We start from the raw sequence: 25,037 nt of genomic DNA on the forward strand, positions 1-25,037 counted from the left end.
TGTTGGATTCATGTGTTTCTGTGATTCTACATACCCAGAGCTAGAACTTAAATTATCCACCCAATACCATGAGCAAAGAATAAGGATCATAATAGAGCCCTGAATTCAATCACAAAGCCGAATTATAAAATGAGGAGAGTGGGGAAAACACCTGAACTCGAAGGATTAAACAACATTCTTCATTTATAACAAACTAATAGAGAAGAACAAAATCCAGTTACAAAATTTAACTGAAGGGCCTTCTATTCGTTCAGATGCCTGGAGAAGTGTTGGTGTTCACGGTCCTTATTCGGTGTAACAGCAGAAGCGAAGCAACAGCTGAACAGAGTTTGAAACCACTTTCAAGAGCTCCTTAGAAAAGAGAGAGAGAGACAACCATGACATTCAGTGATCCGAGGAAATTAGACCCATCTGGTGAACGGTGACTTGGGCTCGACTTATAACCATGAACAAACCTGTCGAACTAACATTAACAAATCTAGCCGAATCCCTGAGATTTAATTCCAAAAACAGGGTTTATTCTTCATAGGTGGAATTGCATAGCAGCCAAACTGTTAACGAAGCAAAGTGGGAGATGAAGAAGAAAGGATTTCAAGATCTGGGTAGTTTTGAGACGAATACGGAACGCTTTTTCTTTTCTTTTTTCTTCTTCTCCCCGAACACGGAACTCCCATTCTTAGGATGATGGATTCTGATAGGCAAATTGTACTTTGGATTCCAACAAGGACACATATTTATCAAGCATTGAGATAACAACTTCAAATTCCATGACTTGCTTCTCTATCAAATCGATCTGCTGCACATACTCATCAAAGCTTCCATTTTTGGCCTTCAACTGCTCTACGAAAACCCTTAAACCAGAAGCGACATCTCCATAACCCTTGTATTCCTCAGCCACCCTAAGATTCATCTTCTCCAAAAGTTCAAGCAGGTTACTGGTACCCTGTAGGTCGCCTTTGATCATGGTGGATACGCTTGTGAAGAGATCGTTCAGTGCCTCCGCGAGTACGCCTCCCTCCAATTCCACCTTTCCAGAACCAGCCATTATTGCTCTTAAATCAAGAGACAAGAAAACAATCCAACGGTCCTTTCTTCTGCTCCTCAAGGTTGAGTTTTTGCCTCGAAACTGCCGGGATTTGCCGGAGATCTGACAACAGATTGGTGTAACAGTCGGAATCTTGATACGATACTCTTCGAGGCCGGGGAATGTGATATGGATTACAGAAGAGAGAGAAACCGTAGAGAATTAGGAATATTATCTACCATCAGTATTTTGTATAGTTTGGTAATAATTTTTTGAAGAATATTTTGATATAGACATTGAAATTTCATCCGATGTGATTCCAATTGTAGGGTTAAAAATAGTCAAATGTAATCTTTATATAAATTAAATTGAAACAAACTAAAATCAAATTAAGTTCTGTGACTCGAACTTGTGACGTATATAATTTTGATATCTCGACGAGGGAGCAGACGTTCATGGACTCAGAAAAAGCTCATCCAACGACGTAAACCTGAGGGCGTGACTTGTGAGAGAACCTGATTTTCATTAATTAAATCTAATCCATGCCTTGGTTGTAGTCTGCGCCGCTGCAGCACAGAGAACATTCTCCCAACATTTTAACGTATTTGAAATCTTAGATAAGAAAAAAAAAAAAGGGGAAGGTTTGGAAAAAGCCCACATCACAGCTCAATCATTTGGATCATTTTCCATTTCATCAAGAACAAACAGAGAGCAATTTTAAATTTACATATTTGGATTATTAATATTCCAATTTACATTTATTAACAAAGAAGAAGCAAATGTGAAGTAGACAGGAAAAGGAGATAGCAATGGCAAAAATTGAAATCCATATTCCGTTTACATCTCTGCTACCACAAACCATCCTTCTTCTTCCATTTCCATCACAAATCCAACTTCACAGAAGCTCATGATGCTCAACCTATCATCATCATCATCATTTTCATCAGCATCTTCTTCTGGTTCATGGACAATTTCTTCAATTCTTGCGGTGGTTAGTATAGGCGCAATGTCTTCAAGATTGTCATTGTTGCAGTAGTCGTTTCCGTAGTAGACATCATCACCCACGCCATATTCCATCTCCTTCTGCTGCTCCTCCTCATCGTCGTAGTCTTCCCAATCTTGATAATCTCGAGTAGCCAACTGACCCAAGAATGCGGTCGCCGACACACCGACATAATTCGAACCCCCTCTGTTGCGATCGACAAGCTTCCAAGCGATCGAACGATGATTCATGAGGATATCGAATGATTTTTCCTTCTGGGTACCCTTGGCCTTGTCCCTGGACTTGGAAACAGGGTGGGTGTGGCAACCCATGCATCTTGGTCGACCGCACTTGCCCGTGCACTTGGAATGATTGGTGGGCTTTGACGACACCTTCATAAAGATTCCGGCAGTCGCAGGTGAATCGATTTGATTCACGATCTTGTTATAGCGTTTTGGGTTCCAAGGTGCTGGCCAGATCTCATAGCTTCTAACCAACCCATGTTGCCGACCCTCTCTCTTCATCTTTCTTCTCTCACTTGCAGGCTAAGTTTTTGATTGTTTGATTTACAGAGAAGCGTATGTGAAGCTTCCACCTTGCTTTTATAGCTTTGTTGTGTTTGTAATATTGCGTCTACGAAGGTGAGCACGAAAGACAAGCGACAGGAAACGAATTGGGAAAGTGAAGGAAAGCTTGGGACGCAAGGGCCTTTCTTTATTGGTTTAATTTTTTGTTGCTGCTTCTGCTTCACTTCTCTCGTCTTTATTCTGGTGCGCCTTTGACTTCTGATCCGTGTGATGCAAGAAAGGTTTAACTAATTATCGATCAGAATTATCATTTTGATTACTATTTAAAAAGGAGAGAGAGGGTAAAGCATAATAGCATGACAACATAAGAGCATAATATTGGATCCAGATTCTCTACGGCGCGTTGCCTGTAGCGGTCTGAGCGATGTAGACTGGGCTGCTTGCAAATACCGCCTTACCCCTACCCAAACACCTTGCCCGACCGAGCAGGGGTAAGACAGTCATGAAAAAGAATCCTGTAACTTCTTTCAATTAGTCTCCATGCATGATGAAGAAGAACATTAGATAGCGTATCCATAATCTTCAGATTTTATACTCAACAATGAATCCGACCCATTTTGACACCTTTATCTTTCGGTAAAGCTTTAAACCACCCACGTGAATGGAATCTCATTCACCGCAAGGCAGGAGAAGGCCAGCGAGGGTATCGGAAGGGTTTTTTGGGAACATATTAAAAACCCTGTAAGGGTTTGTGAACCTTAGGATGGTGGGTGAATCCTCCTCTATGGGTGGCGGGAAACTTAGTTCAAGCGTTAAATAATTAGGAAGAACATATTATACCATAAAAGGGGTAAATACCTATTTCCTGTTTAATGGATTCCTCTGAAAGAAGTACTGAGAGGAAAAAGAAAAAAATAATAATAATAGTAATAACGGCGTTTATTTGTATCGATCATCATCGATACCAATATGGATCACGATTTTAGGTGTGGGTATCGGATCGGTTGTATCAACCAATTTATATCGATATTGCCTACGACCAATATCGATACCTGATTGATACAAATCGGCCAATGCAGTACGAACATCCATATTTTGGTCGAAAAAACGATGTGGTATTGCTGATGATGGATACCAATGTCGATACATAAAACTAAATCCTTGCAATGGATCGGGTCGAATCGGCCCATGCCGGGCGTAAATTAAAAAAAAAAAAACCACATTTTAGCTAGTACTTCTGATCTATATCAGTAAGGGGTATGGGTACCAATGACATATTACACTTTCAAACGAAGGGTTGGGGTTTTTGCGGTGCGAATAATAGATTTTGGACCGAGTTTTTCCTTCAGTCATAGGTAATAGAGAATCCCTTGACCAATGCATTCGATTGGTGTTCATAGAACATCCCATAACCTACAAAGTATGTTCAACCATTCAAAAATATGAGGGGAAGTTTTAAGACCCTAGGATGGTGGGATCTTTATCCTCTACAATTTTCTATCCGTCTATTTCTTGCAATTCATCTCATAAGGGTAGAAACGATCACCCCACCTTTTACCTGAACACACTACCCGGGTGGGATCCATCCCCCACCCTTATTAGAGGGACTTGGGAAAATGAACCAGACAAAGAATTGCAAGAATTAATTTTCCTAGGATGGAGGGTTTTCTTTCACCGCCCAATCGAGGAAAACTTTTGTTCATAAATTTAAGGTAAAAAAATGGTAGAACATTTTCTGTTTCTTTTTTCTTTTTCTTGTATTATTATGGAAAGTAAAAGGGAAAAAGATAAAGTCATGGAGGAAAACATCTTCTTTTGAATGACTTTTGAATATGGTTGAACGGTTCACCGTTCTTATAATCTTTTTTTTTTTTTGGGGTAAAAGTTCTTATAATCTTATTGCTGTTATATACTTATATGGTGGTTACTTTTGACCATCCGATTATAGTTTGCAGCTCAATCCGGCTCCTCTCTAGCATTCTTGTGTGTCGCATGGTATATGGTTGGGGAGCTCCAATCCACATGTCAATACACATCTCGACGTGCTGGTGTGTGGATTTGCACAAGTGCACTGCACACTGTGCCGCGCGAGAGAGGAGGCCAATCCCTCAATCACATGTTTCTGGATAGAGGGTAAACTGCTTCATTAGAAAAATATATATATAATTATAGTGTTGTGTTTGATTACAAATATAAAATAAGAGAAAAGCTTATGGATTTTTTATATTGCTTTCTCTTTCATAACCCGAGCATGTAGAGCCGTGTAGAATATACCATTCCTTGTACCAAAAAAACATAAAGATTATACCATTGGATCAGGTGTGCCCGTTACTAATACCATGGTGAAATAGATTTCCCCGGTAATGATAAATTTGTATTAAAAATAAGAGAAAATGTTCTCTGTGGGATGGGAGGGGAGCAGACCACACCTGGACACAGTGGGGGTCAAATGACCACCCCGCCCCCTCATGAAAGGTGGGAATTCTGTCCCCAAGATACCAATGCGTACACTCTTATACGTGGTCCCTGTGCTCCCCCCCTTCTCCCCATAAAGAATAGGAAAAATTGTCTAGAATTACTAAATAATAAAAAGATTTGCAAAATTGGTAGATGTTAATTATGTTTTACAGTTACAAGTTACAATGTTGAAAAGATTTACCAAATTCCCATATAAGGAAAAAAACTAAATGAATATCCTAAACTACCCCTAGCATCCTTCTCTTTCAATTTTTTTTCCTTTATTTAACCTATTAACTTTTTAGTTTTTTATTGATCCTACCCTTCGTTTTTTTTCTCCTTCCTCCAGTGAATATTTCTGTAACCACTCCCTCCTTCCTCCGCTACAACTCCGCACCACCACTGCCATCCACCTCCTCCCTCCCTCTCATTCTTGACCCTTCTCTTCCCTGCATCCCCACCCCCGCTCAGCCCTGTGAAACCATTTCTTGCTGTCTGTGGAGATCTGCTTCTCCTTCCTTGCTGATGAGGGTGCAAGTTTGTCTAAGATGATAGGCTGCAAATACTGCATATTGAACTACATGCTTTTTTGGTGAAAAAACTACATTTTTAACCTTCTTTGGTTCTTCCCGACATGTGCCCTTCACAATGCCCTATAGAAAAACAATATAATAAATTGATCAATGTTGAATCACCCTATCTAGAAAAAAAAAAAAAAAAAAAAAAAAAAACTTTGGAGATGTAATAAAGTCCTTCTCAAAAGCTTATAAAGAGAGGGTTTTGGATATTTCCAAGCAAATTGGGAAAATTTAGAACGGATTGGGGATTATATGCAAAGTCGATAGGAAGCGTCTAGATTAGAAGAATAATTTCAATGAATCTAAGCATGCGTTGATGGATGATGGCGAAGGGTTCACTCAGGCGAGGCAGAACATAAGAACATTACGGTTTTGAGTGCGAGAGAGGGATGAAGGGGTGGATGGAAGTGGCCGTGGCGGTGGTAGAGGTAGTGCGGACCGATTTGTAGGGAGGAGGGTGGGGTGGGGGTTGCAGGGGATGGTGGAGGGAGAAGGGGGGGCGGGGGACTGGTGGCGGAGGTGTTCTTCCGTCGGAGGCGGAGGAGAAACAAGAAGGAGAAGAAAAAATCAAAAATAAAAAACAAAAAATAGAAAAATTAAATGAAAATATAGAGGGAAGAAAAAAACATGCTAGGGGTATTTTAGGTTATTCTTCAAGCTTCTTTTACTCATATGGAGATTTGGAAAATCTTTTCAACATTACAACTTATGATTGTAAAACATAATTAACATCTATCGTTTTTGTGAATCTTTTTTATATATAGTAGATCTAGGCAATTTCCCCTAAAGAATTGTCTCAAAAAATTATTTTTTAATCAAAAGTAAGAACAAAACCATCTAATTCGAATGGATACGAGAATCTGTAGCGGTGTTGATATCGATCAAGACCGATATGTGATCTTGTACTGCACATTTATTCAAAGTTCCAAATTATTCAAATTTTTTTTTTTTTTTAATACTTATTTTTTATCTGAAAATTTAAGTAAGATGCTTTTAACACTAATATATATGATTCCAACAACCAAATCAAAGTGGGTTCCACCTCGTATCCGACTAATCCAATGACTAGGGATCCTGGGCACCAAGTAATGCTTTTAAAAAGAACGTTAGCCTGCATTCCCCTTTCTCACCATTCTCCCACTTCATCATGAAACTTGGACTTTGTTTTCGTGTGACAGAGAATGAGAAAGCAAAAATTTTATAAGATTTTCTGCCATTGAATTTGAGATAAAATAAGAAAAGAAAAACATTAAGAAACATTCTTTTTTAGGGGCAATGTTCTCTGCCCTGGAGTGCCACGGGTGCAAGTTGCGTTCAAACACCTAGGTGGGTTAGACACGTCAATTCAGTCATTCAATGGGGGTGCACTAATCATTTTACGCATCCCCATGTATTTGGACGCAGTTAGTGCAAAAAATATTTTTCTATTTTTTTAATATATAGAAACATTAAGAAGTGAAACCCACCAATCATTACAATTTAGAACCCACCAGGTCTGCCATGTGGCATACATACCCTACAATTGTGTTACCCTTAAACCAATGCAAGGGCCAATGAAAACGCAGATGAAGGCATCCAACAGATGTAGTATTTTTCATCTTAAGGGATGAGGCAATCATTTCACCCTTCCGGTGTTTTGGTGCAAGCACCAAGCAACCTGGCATCCTTTTTTTTGTTTTTTAGGGGAAAGAATTCTCTAAACCCATGTAGTGTTCCTACAACTTTTCATAATGAAAATTTTCCAATATGTTCATACATTTGTATGTACTGTTTGATCTTAATTTTATTTTCTTTTTTTTTCATAAAAAAAAACCACTAAAGCAACACTTTTCCCTTTGTTTAATATTTTTGTTCAATCTTAAACAATAATATCAAATAGCCTATCAAATAATTTACCTCATAAAAAGCCAATTCAATATTCACTGATTAAAATGGATCGGAACACAAATCTACCTATATTCGAAACTCTAAGAATAAAGCTAAACTAAAAAGGCAGGGCGTAGAGAGGGGTTTGTGTTTCGTGTAGGGATTAACAAGGCAAAAGCAAGGTTTTGCCGGTTCTCCATGGTAAGCTTATCAAGATGGTCCACCATTTTGATTTTGACCAACCGACCAAGAATTAATTGTACACCACCTCATACGAATACAAATCTAGGTTGTATATGTAGAATGCATTTAATAATACTTCAACAATGAGGCATGGAAGTGATGGAACACAACTATAATACTTTTTTACTACCACATCCCATCTTCCACAAGGAAATCGTTATTAGGGGATGACTGGTTCCTGCTAGTCATTTGGAATATTATTTCCTCCACCATGTAAAGTATAAAAGATGCATTCCTATTCCAAAATAAATAAAAAACTATTGGTAAAAGATCTCCACGACGCCAGAGTACAGATTCCTTCCTACCCCTCACGAAATGTGGACCCCCTACTGAACAAATCCATCTCTCATCTTAGACCTCTCATTGGTGTGGTTTCCCACTCTGGCGTCGTGAGAAACCTCTGCCCCCCGGCGGCCCTTCCCCTCCGGTAAATTATACAGTTGTGAGGTATGGCATATCCATCTCCTTGCCAACAAACACATATAAAGTCCTTTTCTAATAGTTCTGCCATCCATACAAGATAGTTCTCTTTGCATTCTCCACTGACACCATTCATGATGGTAGCCCCATCATGCTAACAAGCTAGGCACTTGGCTTATGAATCACCAAATGTTCAGAAAGCAATATTGTTCAAATGAAAAAACCAAATATTGTCCATCACCAGCCATTTGAACACCATTGCAGCATCCAACTCCATAATAATCCCCCAGAATCCTAGCTAGGATGCTCATCTGATAACAACCCCCTTCTGGCTGTGTTCGAGAATGTCCGGTTGGGTTCTCAAGCTGCAAACTGGTTGCATTTTTCTGTTTTCATTTATAATAGCCAAATAGCCTCAAAGACCCATACAGAAACTTGGGAACAAGAAACTCACCTACCATGTCGATGCGGGACTTCATAATCTATAACATGTCAACCTCTGAAAAGAGAAAAGAGAATAATGGCAAGCATTAGAGGGTAAACTTACCTATTGTAGTATGTGTACGTTTCAAATTTAGTAAAAATGAGTCCTGCAAAAGAAATCTCATGAATCACGGCCATGTACTGCCACTTGTGGATCCAATTGGTCACCACCAATCCCAGCATAAGTTTGGCCAGGATCAGCTGAGGTTGGGCATAACAGAGGGTAAACAGGCCATGTCAACCAAGGTTTTTGGGGGGATCGAGTTGACTCAGGTGATACGCACAATACAATCCTGATCTCTAAATCATCGTGGGAATGGAAGTGGGATTCCATCCTAAGCATTGGGGATGACGGCTGGCAGGCCTTACCTCTATGAATTCATCTGCCCATTCAATACACAGGACATCTACTGATAAACAGATATTTCTATAATTTCACAGGACAGTGAAGAGTGTTTGGTAACCAAGGAACTCTGGCAATGAAATGCCCTATATATTGAATTTCCTATGCATGTCAATTACAGGTGTACAACAGTAGTTTATCCTGGTGGAAAGATGGGGCAGAAGGCTTTTACCATTCAGCTTATCACAGCTAGACATTGTCAAGACCTAATAGATCTTCTAGGAGAAAATTCTGACTATTGTGCTACCGGACTCTTTCCTGGACCATCATTGTAATTTTGTGACTATTGTTGTAAAATTCCTTTGTTTTGACTTACAGCTGAACAAATTTACAAGTGCAAACTTCTGCACATGTGAAGACGCCAAAACTTTAAAAGACACTGTCAATGAATCACAAACACTTAGATGTACTTTTTACATCTAATGGATTAGATACTACTCTTTATATTTAATGGGATTCTACACCATGGAGTACGCAGAAGGGCAGAAGATTCTGCAATCCAAACTTTACTTACAACACAAATTTATGTGTCATCTTGGGGAAGGAAAAAAGAGAAGTGGGATTTGGAGTTCATCTTACCTCCTGACAATATTCACACGGAATAGACCTTCTGATCGACTTTCAACTCCAAAAATGCATGTATCTCCTGGTTGAATGTTGTTTGCCTTGGCGAAAGCTTCCCACCCGCTGGTTAAGACTCTGAACCCAGGTCTTTCGTGATAGAGGACTGCCCACACTTTCATGGCTGGATCACGAAGGAGCACTAACTTCCTATCCATTCTTAACTTCCCCTTCCACGAAACTGAAACTGTTGGCAACTCCTGCATTCATGTTGAATGATGCAAAAATTAGTAGGCAGAAACCTTGACAAGACAGAATAACTACTTAGTAGTCAGCCTTTTGTTTGTTAGCATGCATACAAAGGGTCAGGACCCACCAATCAATAGGTCCCAGATAAGAGATCATATGAATGCAAAATCAGGTTCAATCAGACGGCCTCAACCATCCAATCTAAATTCTCCCCCAAATAGTCACCATATGTTTCTGAATATGCCAGACTAAGGATTATCATTTAACAAGGTAGATCCCATCCAAAAATAACATCCTAGCCTAGGTTGAACCCCCCCCCCCCTTTTGGTAAGCACAGTCGAACCAATTAAATGCATACCGCCCGATCCTCATGCTGCTCAAAATGTACAGGACAGGCATGGAAGACAGCCCTCAAATATTTAAAATATTCTCAGATTTTTCAAACAGGAAATCGGTTTTATCCTTCCATTGTTATTTTCCGTTTACATAAAAAGAGAACTTACTTCAATATTCTCAGATTTCTCAAACAGGAAAACAGTTTTATCCTTCCATTATTATTTTCCTTTTACATAAAAAGAGAACTTACTACACTGGTTTTTAAAGTATTTTATCATCTTAAGTGCATATTTAAATCAACAATTAGAGCCTCCACATCCTATTTATAAATAAATAAATAAAAATAAGCACAGACAATATGAGTAAGGATGAAACATGGCCAATGCATGTAGAGGTCATTTATTCCAGGCAATGCAAGAACAGTGAGCCTTCCTGCAACGAGGTCTTAAATAAATGAGAATAAAATAAAAATGAGAACTTAAATTGGCCATGCATAGTCTGCTGCGATACAAAAACCCAGTCAAATGCATACAAACAGTTCATGAATTCTATGCTATGAAGTCCATCAGATCAATTGACTAAATGTATAGTAATGGGATACAAAGAAACAAGCAGTCAAAGGGATAGCTGATGAGATATAAAATCAGCAACTTCCTAAGTTAAGATTGAAAATTAAAATCCTATCTGTAGCAAGAGTAACTCAGCTTTCTACACTCCAGTGAACCTCAGTCTTCAACTCACAACCAGACATTTTTGATAGATTCAGACCATCATTGACATTGTGGTCATCTAATAATCACTAGCTTTAAAAGCACAACGAGCATGCAATAAGAGAAGAATTCGAGAAGAACAAACTCACATCAAATTCTCAATCTCTTATTGTCTCCTTAGCAATAGCTGATGAGACATCAAATTAACAACTATGAACTGATGAGATATCATTGGTCAACCTTTGACATATGCTCAGGTTATACAGGGTTCACAATTTCCCTTTAGTTGCTAGTTACTTTTGCCACTTGATTGTTTATGCAGTATGAATTGTAACATTTACATAAGAACTTAGGCAGCTGGTATAATAACATGCAATAACTACAAAACTACCAAAAATATCCCTCCCAAGTAACATACAAACTAAAATGTGATAGATTTTCCTGTTCAAGAACACAACACACACAATTTATACCCAAAAAATAAAGCAAAAACAATATTTTCAAAAAAAAAATAAGAAAATAGTTGACATGGGCAATCTTAATTTCAGCAGCCTGTTATGACTATTTATAAAAACATAAAAGGTGAATTTAATAGCAGCAATGCAAGACATACAAGCCAAGACTGAGTTACTGCCGTCACTGAATCGCAAAAATCGATCAAATCGGATGATGAGAAATCATCTGAATCCATTGGTTCTGTTTTCACAGATATGTAAGTGCTTCCCTTGTCTTTGGAACCATGACTAAATTTCTCCCCAGACTCTTCTTTACTTGTCTTGGATATCTTCCCTGTCAAACACAATAATGTAGCAAGAAATTAGAATTGAAACACAGAGTCGCATTGATTAGATAAATCAAATAAAAATAAATCAGCAAACAGGGAGTAGCTCCAATTGAAAGACACAGAAATTAAGAAAAATAACAAAACCATTGGCTTCCTTCATCATTCCTCCATCCTCTTTCTTAACTACCTTCAGCCCTTTCCCTGCTCATCAATCGCAAGTATTCCCAAATGAGATGGAGGAATCATTATTTTCAAGTGATTTGTGTGACAATTAAAATCCAAAAAAGTTATTAATCAAAATAACAGCATCTCTGAAAACAAACAGGGAAGAAAAAGAAAATATAATAAAGACTCACCCTTTTCTCCTTTCAAGGCAACTGGAGCACCAAAGCACCCAGGTACTTTAGTGATAATTTGCGGAACACTTCCACTGCTTCCAATAAGGGGAGTTTCTTCCATTTTGATTTTTACCACTGACTTGGTTCCTACAAGTAAAATCCAATTACTCATCACAGAGGAATCGGTCAAAGCAATGATACTGATAATGACAATGACAAAAACAACAACAACAACAATAACAGCCACCACAACAATGATGATAGAAGTAGAAAAGATGAAGAACAGCCTCCAGACATACAATTAAAATCCAAAAAAAAAGGAATTAATCAAAATAACAGCATCTCCACAAACAAACACGGAAGAAAAAGAAAAGAAAATAAAGAGACTGACCCTTTTCTCCTTCCAAGGCAACTGGAGCACCAAAGTACCCAGGTACTTTAGTGATAATCTGTGGAACACTTCCACTGCTTCCGATAAGGGGAGCTTCTTCCATTTTGACTTTTACCACTGACTTGGTTCCTACATGTAAAATCCAATTACTCATCACAGAGGAATCGGTCAAAGCAATAATACTGATAATGACAATGACAAAAACAATGACAACGTTGAAAACAACAACAATAACAGCCACCACAACAAAGGTGATAGAAGTAGAAAAGATGAAGAACAGACTCCAGAATACAATTAAAATCCAAAAAAAAAAGGAATTAATCAAAATAACAGCATCTCTACAAACAAACACGGTAGAAAAAGAAACAATAATAAAGAGACTGACCCTTTTCTCCTTCCAAGGCAGCTGGAGCACCAAAGCACCCAGGTACTTTAGTGATAATCTGTGGAACACTTCCACTGCTTCCGATAAGGGGAGCTTCTTCCATTTTGACTTTAACCACTGACTTGGTTCCTACGAGTAAAATCCAATTACTCACCACAGAGGAATTAGTCAAAGCAATGATACTGATAATGACAAAAACAACAACAACGACAACAATAACAGCCACCACAACAATGATGATAGAAGTAGAAAAGATGAAAAACAGACTCCAGACATAAAACGGAAAAACATATAAACCTACTAACCCAAATCATTGATGTTCCGTCTCGTAGCAAGAGGATATTGGCCAAAGACAATCTTGGACATATCAGGGTTCCCGCTCTTCTTTTCATCAGGCTGCCCTGAAGATGGAATTTGGGGTCGCAAAGAGGCATGGTGGCAACAGGAATCCTTTTTGAATTTTGAGGGCACGTTATCTATATCTTCAGCTATGACCCTCCCCACACCCTGCAGTGGCGGGAGCCTCGTGCACTGGGCACGCCCTTCTTTTTTGTCTATAACTTCAGCACTGCATTCCATCTCAGTCACTTCCAAGTCAGATACATCAAAAGAAGCTTGTCCACAGGATTCATTAACAGCCACTGGATCTTTATGTACAGTGCCTTCTCCAACTGAGGCTTGAGGTTTTTCTGGGTCCCCCTGACGATAGGAAGATGTTTCCTTTCCAACAGCAACTGACACATTCTCCATTCGATTGGCCCCAGATTGGTCTCTCAATATTTCAAAGTTCGACAAATCAAAAAGGGCAGTCCTGGTTTCATCTTGTTCGGTTGTGAAGTCTCTATCGATTATGTAGAATGGAACTTCTGTGCAGTCTACTGTTGCATCGGATTTAGGTCTTTCTCGGCTAATATCACAAAGAGAATTGCATTTAGCAGCCATCACTGTCTTCTCAGCATCTTTATCATCACTGTCAATTATTTCAATATTAGATGAAGAAGGTACTGTTGAACTTGAGCCCTGCTCATTCATATAACCTCTATCAACCATTGGAAAATGAGCCTCCATAGGAACAGGTTTTCTGCCATCTGAAGGCAAATGATCAGAGCAAAGCTTAGGCTTAGCCTTTTTCCCGCCACTCGTCAGTTTCTGAGAGAAATTTAACTTTTCACATCCACTTTTATCATATATTTGAACCACAAAGTGTGATCCAATAATGTAAGTGAATACTAAAAACTGCCCATTTTCCAGAAAATGATCTGATGCAAATTCATCCCACCCTTGTCGAAAAGCTAAGGAGCCATCAATAGTGGATACTTTGACACTCCAACGTTGTCCACTCGAGTCTTCCAGATAAGTTTTTCGACCAAGCATGGAGCTAACCGTGCGTGCAAATTTAGGAGGGATGAACTGTTAAGGTTTTATAAGATGAGCAAATGATCAGCAAGGCACATCAGATTAAAAGGCATTTCAAAACCATATAATCAACACATGGCATCAAAAAACAAGGAGGAATATTTGAAATGTTTTGTCACACAATCTCAATTTAAAGGGATCCCCCCCCCCTCAACCAATATATTCCCATGGAATCTCAATTTGCAATAGTAAAATGTTGCAGTTGCACTGTGCATAAAGACCATAGTCACACATGGAACAACAACTAAACTATCACAAACACATTGTCAAACAAAATAAATCACGAGTAAGCACAGTTAATCTGAAGCTTCTTAACAATTAGTTTACTAGACCACATCTTTACCTAGGGCCAAACAGAAAGATAAGAAGTACATTACAAATATCTCAGTTTTTGAATTTCAGTAAAAGGTGTTTTAAATTCAGAAAAAGAAGCTTATTTCAATTATGCAATCCGCAAACTGTCGAACTCTAGTGGTTTCTCGTTACCAATCAACTGAAAATAATATGAAAAAGGAAAGCCACAATATCGTAAAAGAAAACAACCATAATCATTGTTGAAAGACCGAAGAAGAGGAAGAAACATGAAATCACTAAAACATCAGCTCTCGAAAGCAATCCAAAATATATAAAAACCGAAAGAGGCGCGAAAAAATTTTAAGTGAACGAAACAAAGTAAGCTATTTGAAAAATTCTTCAACTCTTAACTAAAAGTTCTGCAAGTGGTGAAATCAGTAAAACAGCGAACATTGAGGAAGGAGGGGGTAAAAAGAGAAAGAGGGATGCCCATACCAGAACTTCGGAGAAGCCATCACCAACCAAGACTTTGAAGAACGAAGTAACCGTAGGAGAAGATTCTCTCTTTCCATGGATCAACAAGCATTTTTTAGTACATTCCGTGCATACGTCATTCTTGTAACCCATTTCCTCTCCTCTCCTCTCCTCTCCTCTCTGCAACTCTAAACCCTCCGACAAAAACTAACCAGTCTGGGGTTTTTTTTTTTTTTTTTTTTTTTTGACAGTTCTGATCTACAGGAAATCAAATCGATTAATATGACTATTATAAGTGAAGATAAATATCGTAATCCCTTTTCTCCACCAAAAGAAAAAAAAAAATCGTAATCCCTTTTAATGTATTAAACATTGCATTAAATACTGTATTAAATAGTTTTTTATATTTTAAGAATGTTTTTTATCCCTCGATTAAATATTAGGGAAAATTACTTAGACACCCCGTAGACTATTGCCTGTTTTTCTTAATATCTTCCCTCTTTAAACAATTACTTGAACACCCCTTGCATTTTACCATTTCTTGTCTGCTTAGTGATGATGTCATGAGTTAGAAAAAATCTTAAATGTCCAAACTACCCTTTAAGGGTAGTGAAGTGACCCTTTTACCCTCCTCCTCCTTCAACCACACTTCTTGCTGCAACCCAACCCTACCCTCGGAACTTTATGCCATCCCTGCTACCGTCCTCCTCTCCACCTGGATCTTTATCCTCTCAATTTGCCTACCCGTACTTAGAGGGGGCAAAAATGACTATCCTACACCTTGTTCAAACATACTGCCCAAGGTGGGATCCACGTGGGGTCCACCTCCCTCTATTAGAAGTACTTGACGTCAAGTACAGGTAGGCAAATTGAGAGGATAAAAATTCAAAAACCTCTGCCCCGACCAACACAAATCTTAACTTGAATTTAATTCTAATTCTGACTGGAATTTCAATTTACTTACAATACTTTTCCTCATTGCTTCACTTCTGAGATTTCAAGAGTGTGTATTTCAGACTCTGAGGATCAGTGGAAATGCTCCTTAACAAAAACTGGGGCGTTCTCCACTCGACAGGCTGCCTCTTACCTGCATACCAATTTTCAAAATTACCAACTTCTTTCGAAATGGTAGCGTTTTTTCTGGAAACTTAAACTTCATCCGAAATTTAAGATGTTTTTTTGGCGTGTCTTGGTTTACCTGTCAAGGATACTATCTCACAATGGTTGTCGATCAAGCCTACATGTTTTCTCTGTGGTGCTCGTGATGAAACCCAATGACATATTTTTATATCTTGTGAATGGACTAAGCGTGTCTAGGCATCTGAGCCCCTCGGCCTGAGAATAGAGCACCTTAGCAGCCCCAATATTGCACAACTCTGTGCTTCCCTCCTCAATTGTAAAGCCCTGGATTTGAATTCTGCTTCTTGGTTTTTTCCTATATTTGTTTTAACTTGCTATTTTATATGGAATGTAAGAAACAAAGTATCCCGTGGTTTAGCCCCGGCTAACCCACATTTGGTGTTATTAAATATCAATCGCTCGATGTACTACTTAGATCTCTGCCCTCCTACTTTAAATGCACTCACAATAGCTCACAACCAGAACACACAATGCACTCCAGTTTTCACCCATTTGCCTAATAACAAAGTAAAATTCCATGTTCTCTACTGTGCAGGCCTTTCTGAACCATCACTGAGACTAACTGGATGGGGGTATTGCTTTTTGTTAGATGGCCAGAGTGTTTTAACATCTGCAGGAATTTCGTGTTCATCCAACCCAAAGGAGGCTGAGCTGATAGGAATCTTACAGGGGTGGAAATACACTCTCAAAGAAGGGATCCATCTAAAAGAGATTTGGGTATCTAGTTTTAGCCTTAGTAAAATTTTGCAACTTGGACAACAACCTTATGTACCATGGACACTACTCTCTCTTTTTGTTGAACTAGCTAAACTCACCTCTAACTTTACCTCTGTACCTAGCTATCTCCAGCACAACCAATGGACAGCAACCCTAAGATCTTACATTTTGACATCAGTTATGACTAATACTCCCTCCAAACTTTTCTTGTATGATGTACATACGTTTCTAGGAATCTAAATTTGACTTTTCTCATCCAAAAAAAACACACAAATCTTAACTAAAAATAGAACAATATCATAAGCAGCAAAAACAGCCAATAAACTCTTCTCCTATAGAAGAGCCGAGACACAAGCACACTCAAAACCCCAACTGCGTTTTCAAATTCATCACAAGCCCATGAAAAGGCCCATGATAAGATCTCTTTCTCTTCGTTTGATTCTGTGTATATCAGAATTGGTTCTTGAGCTATTAAAGAGGATTCACCCAGGAGTAAGAAAGTAAGAAACCGATTGCTGCGAAATTCGATGGTACATTTCCGTTGTTGCAATGGGAATTGACTGTTGCAGTTAGTGTGGTTTTGAAAGAGGATTCACCCACGAAAATCAGAGATGTGAGTTCCTAGAACAAGTTAATCAAACACCATGTTTGCAACCCATAGATATGTTTCTACAACCGACAACACCAAAAAGCATTTTTGGTGAGAAACGGAACAGAAACATGTGTAAGGTTATCAAATGGTAGCTAAGTCTATTATCATTTTGAGGGTGTTTTCACGAATCATTGTCCCCTACAATTCGCTGCCCCCTCTAATTCCTCCAATTCCTCACATGGGGTTTAAAATGACCACCTTACCCCTTACCCGAAAACACTATCCAAGATGGGGTCCACTCCCCCCTATTAGAGGAATTAGAGGAATTGGAGGTGATAATTATTCCATGTTTTCATTTATTTTAAATAAAAACAAGTTTCAAAAGTGATACCAGACATATGTAAAAATAAAAAATGATACTAAAAAGACCCTTAATTCCCCATTATGGGTTGGGAATCGATTCAAGGGTAGACGATTAGGATACACAAGAATTTGGATCAGACTGCCGATTCCGATCTGAATCGGACAATTTACTGATCCAATTCCCGATTGAAAGTGCATCCACTCACATAATCTCAAAATATTTATATCTCTACTTTACTCAACTTGGGCTGAAACTTTAAGTGTGAGCAAGGGACATTATTGCCTTTTACCAAAAAAAAAAAAGGGACATTATTGCGGCTTATATGCCCACAAAATTTTAGTAGCATCTGACCTATCGTGTGAGTATATACTTACTCGTTTCAAACTAATTTTCAAAATAATGGTTCTAATGTTTACAAACAATAATTACTCGTTTGAAACTAATTTTCAATGATTTATTATGGTATATGGCATTACTGAATTGAGCTAAAAGTCAATACACGATAAAATGATGTCATAAGTTATATATCCATATAAAAAAAAAAAACTAGGTAATGTGATTCCATTTTAAATGTCATGTTCTGAGCAAGCAACATAGGAATGAGCATCAATGCGATGCAATAAATCAATATCATACATAGAAAGGAAGCCGACAATGAGGCCATTTCATGTGAAGAGGAGAGAGATAGATCGAGAAGTGCTAGTGTATCCCATTCCAACAGCTTGGAGAACAATTTCCCTATCTAGATTTTTTCCCCCTTTACCTTGATATTAATGAGTTTGTTTTTACGTGAATTATCGTAACATTGAATTACTTAATCAAACAATACACCAGTGCATGTAGATTATCCAAAAAATTATCTTTAAGGACTTACATAGTTGCATGAAAAATTTTCTTGTAATGCTATTCTGAAAAACCCTTCTAAAAGATCAAATAACTATTTTTTTTAAATAGTAGCTTGGTGATAACAATGATCATAATTATATTCCATGAACAATCTATGTAGAAGCTACCTGGACTTTTTTATTAGGCTAGGTGTGGGTGGGTATTAGATGCTAACTAAACTTTGATAACGATAGTTTTGATATCTTGCAAATAATAAACAATATTCCAATGTGGGATGGAAACTCTAAAATGTATAGAAAATCATTATTAGAGAGCGCTGAGCTATTAAATTGAGAGATGAAAGTATGCATACATGTGTAACATCAGCAAATTAATATGAAACTTTGATGTGGATAAATTATCATATGAAAACATGATGTGCTTTGGATGATTTAAATAAATTTTCCATTGCACGTATTTTTTATGGGAAAGGGTTTCATACAATGCCAGAGTGCCGTTTTGCACCAATAGAAAAGAACGTGACAAATCATTCAATAAAGGGTATTTATTGAGAAATATGAGAAAGTGGCGCAAGAATCTACACACTGGTGTTGTACATTTTTTATTTCATATATGTCCTATGATCCAAAGTATATTTTTAAATGATCCATTATAATGAGTAGAATTCTGTTGATCAAAAAAAATTATAACATGGAATATAAATATTCTCTTATTGGTCTAATTTGTTTAAAGCAACCCTTAAGCATGCACTGTTCTGTAATAGGGCATGCACTATTCATCATATATGTGAGAGAAGGTATGACTTTTGTAAGGAATGGAAACTAATATGACTTTGTAAGAAATAAAAATAAACTGTTTTGAGTTGAGCCACCTCAAAATCATTAACTATACACTAAGAATCTGAGAATCTTTTATATTCTAAATATTTCTTCCTTTTCATTGGGTTAGGATGGGGTGGTGGAGGAGGAGTAGACAAGCATGTTTGATGTATTGGTAGAACCGTAGAATCCATTAAATGATGAGGCTGGGGTGGCCTTTCTCAAACTGAGTGAGTTGACTCATCAATCATTTTGTCATTAAAATAAATAAGGAAAAAAGAGCTTTGAGATTTGGACCATTTGGATAGTGATTTGTTGAATTCTCCAAACCATTAGTTTTATTTTTTTTAGGGGAAGGAGAGGTAAGAAATGTGATAAAAAAAAGTTTTTCCAAGAATGAAAGCAAACCATCCAATATTCATGTTTGGATTTATAAATTTTTTAGGAGAATTTCTTTCACCCGTGGTCAAGGAAGTATTCTTTCACTATGGACATTAGCGGGGTGAAATGAGTGTCATAGTTGAGAGAATAATACTTTGGATCTTTAATTTTTCGGTGGAGTAGTATTGACGGTCAAATCATGGATTTCCCTTCTCCTACAGTGGAGGACAACTTTCTCTTGAATCTTTTTAAGTTTCTTGTCCCATTGATTTGGTTCCTATAAGGTTATTTGTATAAGATGTGTCTATTCAACTATCCACCTTAATTATGATAGGGAAAATGATGCATGAAATCGGAGTGTGAAGTAATCTACACGCCCTCACATATAAATATGCAGGTCATTAAAGGATGATCTGTTTCCTTGCTCTCTCATTGGTGAAGCTTTCCATTCTAGAATCATGATAAATCTTTACCCTTTATGATAGGTGAAAATTGACACCCAAGGGCAAGAGTTTAATGATGGAATTCAATGTCCGATGATCTAATTATAAGATCATATTGTTTCGGATAAAGATCTTCTCTCTTCACATTACATGGTGAAAAACTTTCTCCAAAAAATATTGAGGACTCTGTCTAACTCAAATTTTGCCTGTTTATAAACGTTAAACCTATTTTTCACTAATGTACTATTCTTCCCCAACCTCCACACAATCTTAACCCTTGCTTTCACATTGTGCTTATGGGGATGGTTTATGTAATTTCTCATTAGGTTAATCCAATTGTGAAGATTTTTACCCAAAAAAGGGGAATGTGTTCTCAGTCCAAGAGTATGGTCCTTGCGCTTATGTCAGGCCAATGGGAAGTGTGAGCAGAATTATGTATTAGGAGGGATTGGGATACATCGTGTGTCTAAGTGCAGGGCCACACTCTTGGATAGAGTTATTTTTCCCAAAAACAAAAATAGAGTTTCCTTTTACCTGTGGTGTAAGAAGGATTGATATCGGTAAGGTCAAATGGCCAAGGAGAGTGATGGTAGTTTTCCGTTCATTAATATTTTTCAATAGATGGGAATGTACTGATAACCTAAGAGTCCAATCATACGATCACAGAATCATGGTGAGGAAATCCTTTCTCCATTTTATATGGAGGAAATTTTTTAAACAAAAAACAAAATAAAAAATGAAAGACTTGTACATTTCGTTGACCTTGACCATGCTGTCATGCCGCCGGCTAAGAAAACCTATTTGACTAATCGATTCCTTTTTCTTTCCATTCGACTTCCTCTCTCACATGCATATGATATGCCTCTCTTGACTCTTTCTCATTGTTTTGATTGAAATGAAGCTATAGCAATGGTTTCTAGAAATTAATTGACAAGGGAAACACAAATTCTCTCTCTCTCTCTTTCTCAAAGTTGTGAGTTTTGAGGATCCAAAACCAACCTTTTGTTATTTCTTGGATGGATATGATGGATCCCATGAGCTCAAAACTATCTCCTCTCCACCACTATTGATGAACGCCCTCCGCTCCTCACCTGCAACTCAATTGGGAAAAAAATTCCCCATACAGGCACTGGGTCCGCTGGCTCTCTCTGTCTCTCTAGGCCTAGTAGGGATGTTAATCGATCAGTTCAGGTTGGATTAAGTCTGGATTGAATTGGTTTCGATGTGGTAAGGGTGAATCCAAAACCAAATCAATAAGAAAAACTTCGATTTTAATCTCAAGTGTTTATCAATTTCTCTTATCAATTTGTTACCAGGTTGGTTTCGATTTTAGTTTGACATATATATATATAAATATGTATGCAAAATATGAAAAAATACATATTTTTAATGAGTTTTAAGCTGTTATCAGTTATAACGGTTTGGTTTTGGTTTCGGGTTAAGTCGATTTTGGCTTGCTTTCGGGTGTGCAATACCTCAGCACAAAACCGATCCAATAAGGATCCATTCCATTTAGGTAGGTGTTGACACCCCTAAGGCCCACAATGAATCAATATTTGAAGTAGATCCAACTTTCGATTTAGTCGACCGGAATCAGCCAAATCTTGCCTGAACCCTATAAACCAAGTATGAATCGCCAACTCTCGAACATAAGTAATCAGGATCGGGTTGAGTCGATTCTGATTCAAATTGACCGATTCATCCGATTCAATTCCAAATTTAAATCATTGGGCGTGGGAGAATCTCCCACACCAGCATTGTTGGAAACCGAAGAGAACTAGAGATGTAGCTTACCAACCTACTTGGTTACAACCAATTTTTAAATGCAAATATACGTTTTAACTCAAAACCAAAGACAAACAGAAAAGAAAGTTTTTCTGCTAAAAAGCTGATTAAATGATTCCAAATAAACAAATCCGACCTCTCTCTCCTTCCCCGATAATGAAGAGTGAGAGAGTCTAGACTCTGCACGAACATGAGAGAGAGAGAATCGTTTCAGGACTGAGTAAAAAAGTCAGAAGAGGGAAAGGAAGCAGCACCAAGTGGTCTTTGGAGCCCGCAAATAAAAGAGAAAAAAAGGAAAGGAAAGAGAAGCCACAGAGAGAGGTTTGGAAGGGGGAGAAGAAGCAGAAAAAGCAGAAGCTGCAAAAGATAAGAAAGAAACTGTTTTCGTTTTTCTCTCCCTCTTTTTGTTCTCATATCTGAGTTGTCTCTGGAAAGAGATTAGGTTCTCAAAAACTAAACCCAGTGGTTCTCACAGCTTCATCTAGATTGTTTCGTTTGATAATCGAAGAGTCCTATTCCGGCGTTTTTAAGAATATACCCTGTTGGGTGTTGCTATCATTTCCACAAGCTATTTCTCTTCTTCTTCTTATGTTCTTTCGAGATGTTAGGGAAAGAGATGGAGGTTTTGTATAATCAACTTGCCAAGTCATCTTACAAGGAATCCCTTAAGGCTCTGGAGGCTGATATACAACATGCCAATACCTTGTGAGTTTCATCCCCTTCTCCCTTTCTCTATGTTTTGTTTCCTTCAAGGGGTTTGTTTGCGGGTAATTATCTCTGTCTTTTCTCTTTTCTGTTTCTTAGGTTGCTTGTACTCGGAGAACTCAGGAAAAAAAAAAAAAAATTGGTTTGTTTTTAGATAAAAAAAAAAAGGGGGGGCTACTATCATACAAGTGTTATGCGACTCTCATGTTTTCCGTTCTTTATTTATGCCTACGGGGTTTTTTGTTTTCAACTTTTTTTTTTTTAATAATCTAATTATGATATCCGTTAATGGAGCATATTTCCATATTTGAAGCTTCAATTGATATTTATTGTTCTCCCAATTTCTTGCTACTATTATTGTCCCTGTTGTTTGAGAATTGACACTATTTTCATATCAATTTGGGGATTTTGGCATGCACGACTAACGAGTATGTTTGCTATGGCCGGAATTTATATCTGTTACTGCAATATGTCATTCTCAATTAGAAACGGAAATACCCATTTGGGTTTTTTCAGCAGAAAAAGAAAAAAAAGTGTAAATGAAGGAGGAAAGCCAGCCATTTTGTCCTTAGCTTTCAATGGTATACGGTGGTGGTGTTTGAACGAAGTTAAAGTTTTATTCTATGAATGCAGGGCGGCATCAATTCCAAGAGCCAAGGGTGGTGCATGTCTTCAAATGAAATTAGTTTACAGCCACTTGACTCCTTTGTTTCTGTTTCTGCTCCAGTGGATGGATTCCTCTTGTACCTGCCTACTACAGAGATATCTAGACTTCTTTCACATAGTGGTGTACAAGGTTAGCTGCCATTACTTCCTATTAAACTCTTACGTATCCGTGCGAATTTGAAGAAATCAGGAAACATATTAGCAGAATCCAATAAGACCCGATTGTTTTTTGGCGAAAAGAATAAGCTTCTTTACCTTCTCTTTTCTACGGGGAGGGGTGCTTTGTGCAACTTTATCTTTTATTTTTTTTGTGATGCTAAAATTGAAGTTGACATAATTGGGATATTCATGCTTTGTGTTGGTTATTGGTTTCTGTCATGGACTATACAGGTATATGCAGATGGGAGGCCTAACATTTCTTCACATGGGAGGAAAGCGACAATTAGGCAATTCTATGGTGTGCACTTTATGTACTTCTCTTTTTTTTTCACTAATGTTCTAATGGGTCTGGTCTTGGTTTATCGCTCTTTGACCATGCCTAACAAAACCAAATTATTGTTGCAGCTGTCATATTACCCTCTCTACAACAGCTCAATGGTAATTCTCATGACAGAAGTTGCAGCATGGAGGTGTTTGGTAGAAAGAGATTGGAAGAGAAGAGGAAGTTCTCTGATATGGATTTGGAGAGAGAAGATGAATGTGGCATTTGCATGGAGCCATGCACCAAGATGCTCTTGCCTACTTGTTGCCATGCCATGTGCATTAACTGCTATCATGACTGGTAACTCTAAATCCATGTTTCTTTGATTTATATTTCAAATGGTTTCCTTTTGAAAGCTCACTAATCAAGAAATAAAGGGTTTGACATTGCTTTTGCTATGTTTATAAATTACAGGAATACCAGGTCAGAATCCTGCCCATTTTGTCGGGGTAGCATAAAGAGAGTTAAGTCAGGAGACCTATGGGTTCTCACAAGTAGAAGTGATGTGGTAGACAGAGAGACGGTGGCCAAGGAGGAGCTGTTGCGGTTCTACCTCTATATCAATAAGCTGCCAAAAGATATTCCAGATGTCCTTTTCTTAGTGTATTATGAATACCTAATATGATCAAAGGGAGATCTGAATAATAATGTACAGAAAGTACCAATCTGATGTTCAGGAAAAAGAAAAAGCCGACCGTAGCTTGTAAACAGAGTCTGGTGAGAAAAAAATCTCTTAGTTTAGGCACCAAATAATCTCATCCTCTCTTTTACTTTTGTAGAACTGTGTAAAGCCTCAGAGACAGAGGCCCCAAAAATGAATGAAAGTTGAATCTCTAATTTAAAAAATTGGAGATCCCACATTTCCACTCTTTTCCTCTTTAACTTTTATTTCTTTCTTTCTGTCCCCCCCCCCCCCCCCGACTCCCTTTATTTTTACATTTGCTGAAGTTACATTGTGCAGCAAGTAGATTTTATATGAATTTATATCATATTCTGTGAATCTCATCCACGGTCACATGGTGGTGTATTAAAAAAGAATTTCTCGTCTGAAATGAGGGAATTGAAATGACACTGTTGCAACCTATAAATGACTTGTCTTAGGCCTAGATGACGTACTCTATATCTGAATTATCACACAAGGTTCCTCTGATGACTCTGTATTAGATAGTGCTCCAGCA

The 25,037-nt window shown here is 37.9% G+C and overlaps 4 protein-coding genes across 20 annotated transcripts; 1 reads left to right on the forward strand and 3 right to left on the reverse strand.

Moving 5' to 3' along the window:
* Nucleotides 1–159: 159 nt before the first annotated feature.
* LOC122656478 (biogenesis of lysosome-related organelles complex 1 subunit 2) lies at nt 160–1,167 on the reverse strand. The gene is made up of 3 exons (XM_043851010.1): nt 1,126–1,167; nt 644–1,087; nt 160–610 (listed from the first exon to the last, which is right to left on the reverse strand). Exon 2 carries the CDS (start codon nt 1,043–1,045, stop codon nt 677–679), a length of 369 nt encoding a protein of 122 aa, XP_043706945.1. The 5' UTR covers nt 1,046–1,087; nt 1,126–1,167; the 3' UTR covers nt 160–610; nt 644–676.
* Nucleotides 1,168–1,693: 526 nt separating this feature from the next.
* Nucleotides 1,694–2,797, reverse strand: LOC122656477. Of its 2 annotated transcripts, XM_043851009.1 has the most exons (2): nt 2,264–2,793; nt 1,694–2,224 (listed from the first exon to the last, which is right to left on the reverse strand). In XM_043851009.1, exons 1-2 carry the CDS (start codon nt 2,528–2,530, stop codon nt 1,862–1,864), a joined length of 630 nt encoding a protein of 209 aa, XP_043706944.1. In that variant the 5' UTR covers nt 2,531–2,793; the 3' UTR covers nt 1,694–1,861. The 2 variants fall into 2 exon arrangements, with proteins under 2 accessions (XP_043706944.1, XP_043706943.1); XM_043851008.1 differs by having other exon boundaries at nt 1,694–2,797.
* A 5,349-nt stretch (nt 2,798–8,146) lies between these two features.
* LOC122656473 (B3 domain-containing protein Os01g0905400-like) lies at nt 8,147–15,143 on the reverse strand. Of its 16 annotated transcripts, none has more exons than XM_043850992.1 (11): nt 14,943–15,136; nt 13,287–14,147; nt 13,043–13,208; nt 12,738–12,866; nt 12,362–12,481; nt 11,980–12,108; nt 11,768–11,824; nt 11,453–11,640; nt 9,563–9,804; nt 8,552–8,596; nt 8,147–8,424 (listed from the first exon to the last, which is right to left on the reverse strand). In XM_043850992.1, the coding sequence occupies exons 1-10, from the start codon at nt 15,072–15,074 to the stop codon at nt 8,590–8,592; spliced, it is 2,031 nt and encodes a 676-aa protein (XP_043706927.1). In that variant the 5' UTR covers nt 15,075–15,136; the 3' UTR covers nt 8,147–8,424; nt 8,552–8,589. The 16 variants fall into 16 exon arrangements, 15 of the variants coding, with proteins under 15 accessions (XP_043706927.1, XP_043706931.1, XP_043706930.1 ...); XR_006332111.1 differs by lacking the exons at nt 8,147–8,424; nt 8,552–8,596 and adding an exon at nt 9,057–9,327 and having other exon boundaries at nt 9,563–9,723; nt 9,790–9,815; nt 14,943–15,143; XM_043850996.1 differs by lacking the exons at nt 8,147–8,424; nt 8,552–8,596 and adding an exon at nt 9,057–9,327 and having other exon boundaries at nt 9,563–9,723; nt 9,790–9,804; nt 14,943–15,143.
* A 7,427-nt stretch (nt 15,144–22,570) lies between these two features.
* On the forward strand, nt 22,571–24,741 carry LOC122656997 (E3 ubiquitin-protein ligase AIRP2-like). Its single transcript, XM_043851727.1, has 5 exons — nt 22,571–22,712; nt 23,346–23,508; nt 23,769–23,835; nt 23,943–24,159; nt 24,274–24,741. Exons 1-5 carry the CDS (start codon nt 22,609–22,611, stop codon nt 24,482–24,484), a joined length of 762 nt encoding a protein of 253 aa, XP_043707662.1. The 5' UTR covers nt 22,571–22,608; the 3' UTR covers nt 24,485–24,741.
* The last annotated feature ends 296 nt before the right edge of the window (nt 24,742–25,037 follow it).

Source organism: Telopea speciosissima, chromosome 3, assembly GCF_018873765.1.
Source record: "Telopea speciosissima isolate NSW1024214 ecotype Mountain lineage chromosome 3, Tspe_v1, whole genome shotgun sequence".
NCBI lineage: Eukaryota > Viridiplantae > Streptophyta > Magnoliopsida > Proteales > Proteaceae > Telopea > Telopea speciosissima.

What these genes read in the sequence shown, in the direction of transcription:
- LOC122656478 (XM_043851010.1), bottom strand. Translation starts at nt 1,045, where the DNA reads ATGGCTGGTTCTGGAAAGGTGGAATTGGAGGGAGGCGTACTCGCGGAG.
- LOC122656477 (XM_043851008.1), bottom strand. Translation starts at nt 2,530, where the DNA reads ATGAAGAGAGAGGGTCGGCAACATGGGTTGGTTAGAAGCTATGAGATC.
- LOC122656473 (XM_043850991.1), bottom strand. Translation starts at nt 15,074, where the DNA reads ATGGGTTACAAGAATGACGTATGCACGGAATGTACTAAAAAATGCTTG. An exon ending in ACGGAACATCAATGATTTGG is followed by an intron (nt 12,867 to 13,042) that starts GTTAGTAGGTTT and finishes TTTTACTCGTAG; the next exon opens with GAACCAAGTCAGTGGTTAAA. An exon ending in AATGATGAAGGAAGCCAATG is followed by an intron (nt 11,641 to 11,767) that starts GTTTTGTTATTT and finishes TTGCTACATTAT; the next exon opens with TGTGTTTGACAGGGAAGATA.
- LOC122656997 (XM_043851727.1), top strand. Translation starts at nt 22,609, where the DNA reads ATGTTAGGGAAAGAGATGGAGGTTTTGTATAATCAACTTGCCAAGTCA. An exon ending in TTCACATAGTGGTGTACAAG is followed by an intron (nt 23,509 to 23,768) that starts GTTAGCTGCCAT and finishes TGGACTATACAG; the next exon opens with GTATATGCAGATGGGAGGCC. An exon ending in ATTAACTGCTATCATGACTG is followed by an intron (nt 24,160 to 24,273) that starts GTAACTCTAAAT and finishes TATAAATTACAG; the next exon opens with GAATACCAGGTCAGAATCCT.